The 12,343-nt window shown below is 36.7% G+C and overlaps 1 protein-coding gene across 1 annotated transcript in view; it reads right to left on the reverse strand.

Moving 5' to 3' along the window:
• Positions 1 to 5,926: 5,926 nt before the first annotated feature.
• Positions 5,927 to 12,343, reverse strand: part of LOC140136544 (acid-sensing ion channel 1A-like) — a 29,175-nt gene continuing 22,758 nt past the window's right edge. The window contains exons 6-11 of the mRNA XM_072158246.1: positions 10,652 to 10,808; positions 10,370 to 10,426; positions 10,081 to 10,255; positions 9,380 to 9,876; positions 9,168 to 9,259; positions 5,927 to 7,294 (exon numbers count right to left, since the gene is read on the reverse strand). Coding sequence (XP_072014347.1) covers positions 9,657 to 9,876; positions 10,081 to 10,255; positions 10,370 to 10,426; positions 10,652 to 10,808 — 609 coding nt within the window. The 3' untranslated portion in view covers positions 5,927 to 7,294; positions 9,168 to 9,259; positions 9,380 to 9,656. The remainder of the gene's footprint in view (positions 7,295 to 9,167; positions 9,260 to 9,379; positions 9,877 to 10,080; positions 10,256 to 10,369; positions 10,427 to 10,651; positions 10,809 to 12,343) is intronic.

Consider the following 12,343-nt stretch of genomic DNA (forward strand, 5'->3'; position numbering starts at 1 on the left):
ATTGCAAGCAACAGTAAAACTATCAACTGAATTTAGCTTCCTTTTACCACCTTTAAGTCTGCAGAAGGCCAAAAAGCGGTGGTTTGGAGGACAGAAAAATAAATTACGAGCTGGCATGTTATCACAGTGTTCACATGTGCATGTTCCGTCACAGCAAAACTGAACTTGACTTTACGTACGTGAGAATAACTTCTTGTCCTTTCAAAATGAACACAATATGCTGTATGCTATGGACAAGATAAAAGCAAGTTTAATTATCAACCTTCATTATTCCATTCTTCAGTGCTAAACAACAGTTGAAGGTAAAATATCTGAAGACGACCTTAATAATTTACATGAAACTTGCTCAAAACATTCATTCTTCAACAATAATACGTCACTATAATAATGAATAGTTTCTGACATGTTAGTGCCGTTGCCTTCGCAAATTTTACCTCATGTTCCTATCGTATAATTTGTCTTATTTCAATTTGACATTATTGCGTGTTAAGGGTATACGATGTATTGATGGTCGAAGCAGCAAAAAAAATGTAGTTCACAGCATCTTGCGAATGGTAGTGAGCTTCAGCAAAAATTGCATTGCTCAATTCATAGCGAGCGTGTAGAAGAATTCAAATATCACAGACATACTTTCGTAGGTTCTGTGGTTCTTGAGTTATGTTGCATAAAGCAAATTTACAAATATGATTTGTAGAATGAACTTTTTGCAATAACACCTTTTTATACGTGTTATTTTTCAATAATATATTGATTCAGATAATGAAAATCGACTTTTTTTGGCTGCTTCGACCAACAATACCTCGTATATTAAGGGGCTGTGCAATAATTCTGAGCCCCCAGGGGGGGGGGGGGGGAAAATTTCCAAACGGCTCGCCAAAAATCGCTTGCCCCCCCTCTCGGCCCGCCAAAAATCGCTTGCCCCCTTCCGGCCCGCCAAAATTCTTTTTGCCCCCCCTTGAACATGCCAAATTTTTGGGATTCCAAATTGCAAACCTAAAAGATGTATGTTGCGAGCGGAGCGGGGACCGGGAAAATTTGCATATTTAAGCGTTTCCGTACTGTTTTCCTAAGCCTTTTAGAGCGTTTTATTAAAAAGGCGCTCCATGAATGCGTGCCAAAAATTGCTTTCCCCACCTCTCAGCTTGCCAAAATTGCTTGCCCCCCTTTCGGCTCGCCAAAAAATTCTTGCCCCCCTCCCCAATTTCACCCTCCCCCAGGGCTCATAATTATTGCACAACCCCTTAAACCTTAATACGTTAATCGCACGCATCGCTGATGCGTTAAACGTTCGAGAAAATAAACGGAATAACACATCCCTAATTCATATACCACACACTTTGCTATAATATCGTTTTCTACAATCACATGTACTCACCCCGCCTTGTCTTCACGTTAGCCCCATATTGGTCACCAGTTGTAAGGTTTTGATGTTTATTTGGTTAATCCATTTTCGCGAATGTTCCTTACAAGTGTTTAGACAATGCTGGCTTTGGTCCGTCTTTTCAGCCCATGCCATACACAAGACTGTATCTTAAAAGATTGTATCTTAAAAGGAGAACATTGTAAACGTAAGTCTATCTTCAATCAGTCCATTCCTCTTTAATGTTGATGCTGCAGAGGCCGGCAACAATTCAGGCTCTAGCTTTAGAGGAAACACTCTATTACATGGTTCAAATAATGAATACCTTTTCAGATTCGAGTCTCTTTAATAATTGGACGTAAAGAGATGAACGATGTTCTTGGTTTGAAAGACCAAGTTGAATCTGCCACGCATTTCAATATTGAAACACGTTATAGCAGCAATCGTATTTCTCGTATTTCACAAGCAGGATACCACGTGGTTTGAAATACGATAGGTGTGATAAAACACTATGCTAATCAAGAGTTAATGATCCGTTATTGAAAATGTTAGGCATGGAAACACTCTCAGATCTCGAGGATTACATGGGGTACATTTCCTGAAAATATTAAAGGGAATGCAAGTGACGAATTCATGTTCTTTTATATGCTATAAACATAATTATTGAACACATATCCACTGATTTTACTGAAAACGAAACAGCATTTACCGTAAATAAACTTTACTTTCAAATAAACGTCTGTTCCAACCCCGTGATATTTAGATTTTGTCATGATTAACAGTGTGGGTACAGTGACGTCGTCATACACACACAGGTTTTGAATAGCTATGACATCACTGTACTCGCATTAGAGCGTGAAGCTATCCCACCGGCACGTTCGACACTGGCGCAAAACTTAAATTCCACATGGTGGGGTATGGCATAGTTACACAACTTATAAGTTCCCCCCTAAATACTTTTTTAAATAAAATCAAGAAATATTTGACAAAATGCAAAGGTGTAAAAAAATTATGTAGCCTTATTTGTTTTACAAATATCGAACAAATTATAGCGTCACACGTCATTGCGTTCAGTCACAATGGTTCATTATGTAAAAAAGAGACCGTTTTAAACAGTAAGTTGCATCTGAGTCCATAGAAGTCGACTTTCAAAAAATACAGTACATGTAGGTCAGGCCTATTCATGTGTTTGTTAAAGAAAACCTGACTGCTATACTCTGGCGAAGTTCCGCTGCACTGGTACGTTCACCTCTGCATTGAACCATCATGCTGATCACTTGTACCTGTAAGATTAGTAAACACAGCCAAATTAAAAAGTCGCCACTAGTTCCATCCCCATTTAATCAGAGTCTGATGAGTTTATGGCAAAATAATTTATATATAACAATTTCTTATACACTTTCCTTCGAAGGTTGATACCAAATTTGATATCTATCAAAAGTTTAATCATCGTGAGCACAGGAACCGTTGTTTGGAAATTCCCCGGGGAAATTCGTACAGTTTTTAAAAATGACAAATTACGCCTTGACCACGCAAAAGCCAATGCATGGTATCAGCTTATTATGTAACCCGAAGCAACCCGTACAGTAATCATTGTACACTTGCATGCGCACAATTAAAAGAGCGGTGTATTTGATTTGCATTTTGACATGCATGGGTAAACCTTTAATAACAATGAAATTATCCCTCTCAGATGCGTGTAGATGTGTAGATGTTGATTAACTTGCCGCCCATTCAGGCGACGTATTTCTTGGCACTCCCGCTAGCTCTAACTCTCTATGTCATTTTTTAAATTGCACGAATATCCAAACTATGTGACAGAGACGATCAATGTGGGTATTGATCTATACGCAAGTCAATAGTTCCCTCTTGAAATTGTAGGCGATGAGTCAGGTTTGAATGTTTTGTAAACTTTCATTAATTTATTCATTCATTCACTTTATTTATACACGGTTACATGTTCAAAATATTGTGCAAATTGTAATAGTTCTTAATGGAGGGCGTCCTTTTGAAACAAGACTAAAAGAGGATGGAGAAAGTAGCTCATAGTAAAGGAACCTTTACTCACCAAACTCTCCAAATCGGCGATAACGGACCGTGCTTGCGTACTTGCTTCTTTCGGATGGTTTTTATTTTCCATATCCTCCTGCCCTGCATCGCCGTTCCCAGTTAGATACTTCCAGTCCATTGTCTTGCTTTAGTACAGCTACCTATGTAAGGGGTAGTCTATCAGGGTTTCCTGTTCCATGTTTGGGTTTCCAATTTATCAGTTTTGCTGCAGGTTCGCTCGTACTCATGAGGTAGTGTGTAGCGAAGTGCATGCTCCTTTTATACCTGAGCCTTGGAGGGTCTCTATACAGCTCTCTATTGCTTATGTGCTGCTTCCAATGGATGTTGTACACTCCCCTAAGCATTCGAGTGTAACAGCCGTCCAGCTCTCTAGATACTTTGGGAGTTATGGGCCAGGCTTTACGTCCATACATTAGCACAGACTCTACTGTTGCACTGAAGACTCGCATTTTGAATTTCTTTGGTAGAGCAGACTTCCAGGTCTTGCTTAGGCTATTCCATGCTCTATCATGCTCTGTGTGTGCTAGCCTGTGCCAGCTATCTAGCTTTTTTTGTACTGATGTTCACCTGCTGATCTTGGTTAAAAAGCTTTAACTTTGTCTTGGTGGCATTCACCTTTAAGCCGATTCTTCCGACTGATGTTTCGACCATTTGAATCAGTTCTCTTCTGACATGAGCGCGATGTCATCAGCGTGGTACATGTCGTTCAACAAAATCATGTTATCAATTATTGGAAAGATGCCAAGTTCTCAAGAAAGAATATAATTCGGGAGCACGCCGTATCAGAGTAGCAATTTGAATAAGGAAGAGAGCACCGAACACCATAAACAGAGATGAGTGTCGTATTATATTAGTCACGTATACGAGCCACTTATGGGCGCTGGTGCGCCCTCTATTGGTGTACAGAAAAACATCACTCTGAAGATGGTGATCCCAAGATGGTCGAAACTGGTTAGTAAAATATAATTGGTTTAGACATGATGAAATGTATATTATGTGTTAATCTTTGTTAATGTTTGTTCTTTGTTATTGATGGCGTAACGTCTATTGCAGGGTAATGCATTAAAATAGTGCACAGTGCAGTTATGTCCACGGCAAATTCACCGTGACCTTTCTAGCCATAAACCCGCTTAGTGAAGATTAAACCGATATATATATGCAGTACTAAACCATTATAGTAATCTATTGTCCAATGCAAATTTATTACCACGTGATAATATTAATCCAATGAACGATCGAATTGTCCGCTACGGTCGACTAATCCAATCGATAATGTCGCTATTGACATGTACGGACGGAGCTCCACTGACCGAGTTTTGGGGGTATTTTTCACTGGTTTGCTGTCATTTACTCATCAAGGTGGTCCCCCGTTATTATAAGGACTATGCTAATGATTTAAAGATTGACATGTAGAGAATAAAACATACTTGATTCACCGAAAGTACTAAATTTGTGCCAGGGTTGCCCGGTGAAGCAAAATGTGCATTGGAATAACACGGGAGTTTGGACAGATGGTAGGATTTCTTTCTCATACAAATGTATGGTCCCCCGTTATTAAAGCTTGTACCGGGTTGAAAATTCAGATATTTTGCAAAGAATAAGTAATTGAAACATAGAGCAAGTACTTAAATCATAGCTTTTATACTTTTTGATATATGACGCTAACTAGTTCATCTCCTATATCTACAACATAGCGCTACCAGTAGGGGACAATTGCCTATTGTGAGTGCCCCTGTGTTGTGTGCATACATGAAGTTAACAATAACTGCATGATGGTAGACATAGTAAATGCAAACTACAGGTGGCGCTATTTATCATAAATCATATTTCATAATTTGCAAGGGGTAGGTAATCAACATTACCATTAAAACAGATGGAGTGGGTGAAACAAGCAACAAAGAAATTTTATAAACGTATTTCATCAAAAAATAAAAGGAATTATTTGTATTAAAAGCTTGAAAGAGTAATTCCATGTAACAAAATAGCGCCACCAATTTTGTCATAATAGATACATTTTGTATCCGAAAAAGCTTTAAAAAATGCCGTGAAAGTGAATAATGGGGATATTAAAGTTGAAAATGATTCAAAATCATCTGTATACATTAGCATGATGCCGCTTTTAGGTGTTTAAGCCTAAAATGGGGTTGTACATGCTGTTTTGTTTGATAAACTAATAAATGATCACATCAAACAACCATTATTGCTATTGTAATCCTGTCCATTGTTATTCCATATGAACGATTTGAACCGAGCCAATATAGATTGGGCTTATTATTGTGTAAAATAAGTGCTTCCAAACTAAAAGTACATGTTTATGATTCTACACAAATTTCATACCAGAAACAAAAATGGCAATATCTTATTCTTATCGTATGAATAATTATATTATACATTTATTTTATTATACAATCCTTTAAACATTATTGTTACGAAGAAGATACATAACGCTATCAGTAAACCTGTCACCTTGCCGGTAATGTATATCGACTGAACCGTATTATTATTAGAACAGACACATCAGCTCTGGAGACGTTTAACCTTAGATACAAGTGACGGATTGCAATTCCGATAAACTTGTTCAAGAAGGATTTATGGATATTCATAAAGACTTCCAGAAGATTTTGTCACGGAACCAAACTAATCATTTACGATTTAACCGACGATACGCAATAAACGGGTCATACATGTATGTAGATCTAATTATGGTAAATGATTAGAAATTCAACTTTAAAATATGTGTTTTTGATGAAAGTTTCAAACAAAAATAATTATAAATAATTAGACTAATTCTCTGCTTATATTCATTAAAATATAATGCTAAAAGTAGCTATATTGATTGAGAAGAACTCCGGGATCGATTCATCCTATTGTACTAACTTTGAATAGAAACCACTTGAAATCACTCCACTCATTGAAATTCACTCGGTGATACCAACCGGCCATATGAACCAGGGTGTGACGGCTGACCTCAATACTCAATACTGTGTATATTTCCGTAGACTTTTAGAAGCGGACGGAACCGCCCGGAACCGGTAGGCAACCGGCGGTGGAGTTTTGATTTGATCCCTTATCAAAATGTTGTAACAAGAACATTTTGGTGTTCACTGTGTAGTATCCATAAGGAAAACACATTGACAGCTGTTTAACTCAATGAAATAACAATGGTGATAAACGACGTTACGTGAACTGCTGTTGCCTGTCCAAAACAGATATATTGCATTAATGCAATATATTGACACGATCTTGCCTAAAACGCCTTTTCGCGCGCAAGGTGTATTTTGGACGACATTCTCCATACACAAATGAATAGGCAATCTGCCCGTTCGAATTCGCGTCGAAAAACCTCATCTCATCTTTACTAGGTCAAACTTTAACAAACCAAATGGATTGTATTACATATGACAAACACGAGATTTTTCTGCATTTTCTTATGCGCTTTTATGACATTTTGGATTTGGAACATCATGATTTGCTACCAACCGCAACGTGAGTACGTGACCGCCTTACGGGAATTCTACGATTGACCAATTCACAATGGATTTCACCCTCCAGAGGGCATACTACTTGATTTTGGATTTTGGACATGCGGTTGACGTTTCGGTTTCACGTTTCAAGTAAAAATCGCAATCTCTCTACAAATGGCATCCAGGTGTGTGTGGATTTTCCATCTTATAGTAGTCCTGTTTTTGCGAAGAAATCGGATTTGATATAAAATGAAGAAAAAAACCCTGATATGGTCTTATTATTATTACATTTTGATATTTTCATTCTGGTAAAATCGCCGACAACAGCAGAAATCCATCGTCTCAATAAACGAGAGAAGACTGGCACCGAAAAATAGTCCAAGAGCACCTCCCCAGTCACCTGACAACAGAAAATAATTAAAGCATTAGTTAATTAATGATCTTGACGATGTCGAAAACTCGTTTCAAATAGGGAACAGTATATATTAACATCATCATTCAATCCACAGCTATTTTATCTGTTTTAATAACCCTAATGCATATCCGAATTATCTGCGCCGGCATCCACTACTCAAAATATTGACCAGTCCATCCATTATGACACACTATTGGATGGCAAAAGACAAAATCTTTTATTCTCTAATTATATGATACCTAAATAGATCATTGTCATTTGATTGGTAGATTGTGTGTCACATGACCTTGAATATTTGTCCCATTTCATTGTAAAATAATCCATTGCATAGTTTACGTCACTCATCGTGCAACCGGACCGGCAACTTGACTGCTAGGCAGGAAAAAGTTACAGGCTAATGGCCGGTGGACCGGCCCTATTTCGAACACTGCCCAATACATCCAAATCGAGTCTTGCGGCCATCATTATAGACTTGGGTAAAATTCAAATTCTGGACAAGGAATCTAGATATTTTGAGCGTGGCGTTAAGGGGGCCATTTATATCAGAGTGAAAGAGCCATCAGTGAACAAAGACGGGCCGATACAAGTTACCGATAGTCTACGACGCTTTTGGGATCAATTCCCAGCAAACACAAAAACGTTTTAAAAACATTTTAAATAAGTTATATTTTGGCTTTTGGTTTAGGTAAAAACGTTTTAATAACATTAAAATGTCGGGTAATATAAAGGTCATGATAACGTTTTAAAACGTTTTGTATGAAAACACACTACAACAATATTTTTAAATGGTTTCAAAAAATGTTATTGGAAACTATTTTTGCAAACATTTTTGCCAAATATTGTGTCAATACTTAAATAACATTATGTTAAAATATTTGAACCCAGCAAATACAGAAATGTTCTTAAAATGTTTTTTTCAAAAGCTTTTAATAACATTTAAATGTCGGGTTATATAAAGGTCGTGAAAACGTTTTTTAAACGTTATTGAAAATATTTTGGGCAAACATTTTTCGCAAAATATTTTTCAACTCCCAAAATAACATTCTGTTTAGAATGTTTTGTATCAAGTTTTCAAGAATGTTTTTGGAATGTTATTAAAACGTTTTTATACCCTTTATATAACCCGACATTTAAACGTTTTCTGTAAAACATTTTTGTTTGCTTAGCAGTAGATTATCAAAAAATGTTTTTTTAGGTTATGAAAACGTTTTATACTCTTAATATACCCTTTACATAACCCGACATTTAAACGTTTTCTGACAACCTTTTATAACCTTTTACGAATGATGTCGAAAACGTTTTGTGTTTGCTGGGTTGTCCGAAAGATCGCTGACACCTAACTTTGGTTGCCAGTTTGCTGATGATGTGTCGACTAAAATTCCAGGTACGCAAATTTTCGTCTTGTGATCAAAGATTTAAACCATTAAATTATCCTTTATGACTTTGCATGAGAACGTTGGCGAAGTTTTTACCCTTTTAACTCTTTTAACCCCTCATTGCGAGGTGTTGGAATTGGAATAAAAATTAATTTTTATTTGGCCAAAAGAGCAAAGAATCCCTATGTGAACGAGTGAACAAAACAAAATTCGTTAAGGGAAGGTGGGTTGTCGATATATTTAAAATATTGATGCTTCATTTCCGGCTAAGCTACAAGTAAAGATTGAGTGGCAACAAAACTATTGACGTTTAAAGGGATTGTAATGGATTACGTTCCTTCTATATCTATTTATTTCGTTTGTTCATTGACCTAGTACAGGTAAGCATGCTTTGTATTTAGCTCTCCCATCCTTGCTTTTTTGAAGCCACACCGGTTAATCAAAATAACGAAATACTTGGAAACTAATAGTGATATACTTACAAATAAATTGGAAAAATTCGTAGTCCACTTGCTCTTTGATTTCTTCCACTTTCAGATCTCCAAAGAATATGTCAACATGGACCATATTTTCCCTATTAATTAACAAGAGAGCAGGAAGTAAGCTATTTATATACGTTTTGTTATGTAAATTTGTTTTTATTTCGGCCCTTACCATCAAACTCTTAAAGACAACAAAACATTGTGCGACTTACCTCAAATACTGTGTGGTCATACTTCTGAGAGCTGTATTTTCATACAGCCGCTTGCTAGCTGGGAGTAATATCTCTTTAATATTTTGATACACTTCATGAAAGACATTGTAAAATATGTCGTCCATGTTGTATTCTTCAGATACAATATCAACAAACTGTGCAAAGGAAACATTTTGCGGTTTTAAAGGATATTCGAGCTTAAGACCATCCCCAAAGCATTGTTTCAGCAATCCTCCATATTCCGATGCCAAATTCGATATTTCCCCGGGCGATATTTCTAAATACGGGTTTTAGCCAATTTCGTAGCCAAAGCAAATAATGTATCATATTGTATGGAAAATAATGTAGCGCCAATGTTTCGAATCATAAAATTAAACGCCTGGCGATAAGATTCTTGGAATCTTTCACCATCCTTGTTGATTGCGTTATGTAATAACGGCCAAAATTCATTAGCGTAACTCAACGATTGGTCCCAGATGGCGTCGGTAACAACACCGCTGTAAAGTAAAGAGTTACAAAATTAATACGGTATGAGATGAGCAGGAAAACGATTATTATTAAATAATTTAATGACGGCCTTCCAATAATCTGAGGTGAAATTCCCGCCCCATCCCTTTCAGCGTTTCGCGTTCCGGAGCAGACCCAAAATTTTGGCCCCGCCACCCAATATTAAAAATCATCCGGAGCCTCTGTTGACTTACATTAGTTTGTCAGCAAAAGCCTTGTTTTGATATGCCCGGTCCTGGTGTAGAATAAAAGCTGTTGCCACACTATACGAAGGAAAAGTAGACTGCGACACTGTCGTCATATATACGGTCTGCATACACGAATCCTCACAATGTTTACAAACATTATTTTTGTTTCCGTTAAATTCATCTACAGATAGAAAATATATCGTGTCTTATTTTAATCTAAAACATGAAATATTGGGACACGTGGGTAATTATGGAGTTTTAGTTTTTTTTAAAAGACCAAAGACTATAGCCTTACCACTCTTGAGATGGAAACACTCTATTAGATTTCGAGGATTACAAAAGGGTGCACTTCCTGAAATAAAGAGAAGCAAAATAACAAAATATCTAAATGGTTGTCATCAAAAAGTACTTTTCGGCTTTTGATATTCAAGTATTATATTATTCACATTAGTGACCACATTATTTTCATGATCTCCCAACAGCACCAGCTTTCCAAAAAATACCGATACCCCCACCCCAAATGGTATATATATTAAAGGTTTAAAGAAAGGCTAAAGGGTGTGATGATAATACTTACCTGGCATGTAATACGTCCTACAGCTACAGTTCTTGAATATGAAGTTTGTTTCACATTCTAGTAAGCATTTAGACTTGGTATAACTGCCTCTTAAATACTCGAGTGTCTGTTCTACATCTTTTACACATGTGCCGTGTGGCGAGGGTAACATCTCCAGCTGTCGGAAAAGGGTGTTTTGTAAACAGCATATTCAATAATGCCAGAGGTATAGCAAGCCTCTAAATTTGTGCACATTATGTATTATGCCGGAGATAATAGTATACTGGACCGGGATACTGGATAACGGAATAAACACCGATAACAGGGCGTGTACAAAGCGTGTCGGATAACATCGCAACAAAAGAAGAAGACACAACAAAAACAAGACAAAAATACTTGCCGTCGTTTTATTTTTTCAGTTTTTGTAAGTTATTGTTATTCTGAAGTGGTAGTCTCCCAGGTGTGACCAATCTTTTATTCTAGCCTTTTGTTAGTTACTGAAAATTTTAAGCTCGTGAATTTCAGTTTTCGTTTTGGTAAGTTATATTGATTTTTTACATAAAACCTTGAGATGTGCGGTTGGGTGCTAATCTAGACAAAAGAAGAGTCTAAATTGTACGGTCCTAAATTCGCGGTAAATTGTACGGCTTCAATTGACTTGTGTTTGGTGTATATGCACTTACGCCTAGACGTAAGTGGCTCGTAAAAATAATCTTGCATTGAAATATATACTAACCATGTTGCCAAGTTATAAGCAAAAGTCTTTCATATTGGCGATTAAACGAGCGTCTGAATTAGTCAATTATCTCCCAATGAGGCGCGTACATGTGGTGATTTGGTAATCATGTTTTATTTTGAAATGCAATACAAAAGAATTGCATTGGAGCAAAGATAATGTATTCTATTCATTCGTACCAATGGCAAGCTAATCTGATAATTGGTTGGGCCTATATGTAAGGCTCGGGTTTATTTTAAATGTTTATTTTTGCAGAGCTTATTTTCAGTCTGAAAGACTAGAAAGAGAAGAATTCATGATGCAGTCATGTCTACAGTAGAATTCATCTCGACCTTTGCAGGACTTAAACCCCATTAAAAGCTATTAAACCAAGATAACACTCATTGAAGCAGCTCATACTGCAGTTACTGTCCGTTTTCCTATACACAATACACAGTGCTCTTTCCCATTGACGCGTGACCTCTACAAATAGCCCTACGTTAAAAGTATGGGGATATGACTAGTTAACGTCGCTGTGTGAAAAATAACCGGCCAATATTATATTAAAAGTACTCTTCTAAAGTTCTAGAAAATATAGTTTTTAACATGTCCTAAATTTTAGCTAATTTAGATGTTTGGAAATATTCGTACTTTGGTGTTTTAGTTAATGTTATAGGTAATAGTACATTGCCTAGTTAACGTCGCTGTGTGAAAAATAACCGGCCAATATTAAAAGTACTCTTCTAAAATTCTAGACAATATAGTTTTGTAACATGTCCTAAATTTTTAGCTAATTTAGATGTTTGGAAATATTCGTACTTTGGTGTTTTAGGAAGGATATGTAAACGACAGATAACACCAAAAATATGAAGAAATTATTTCAAACCGTGTTAAATCAACAATCATTATGTTGCTCATTTTCAAGAATGCTGGTTTACAAAAAGCAGGCAATTGTCTCATTTCTTGAACAAAGCTACACGTACCATTGTTTCCTTTCG

Source organism: Amphiura filiformis, chromosome 16, assembly GCF_039555335.1.
Source record: "Amphiura filiformis chromosome 16, Afil_fr2py, whole genome shotgun sequence".
Taxonomy (NCBI): domain Eukaryota; kingdom Metazoa; phylum Echinodermata; class Ophiuroidea; order Amphilepidida; family Amphiuridae; genus Amphiura; species Amphiura filiformis.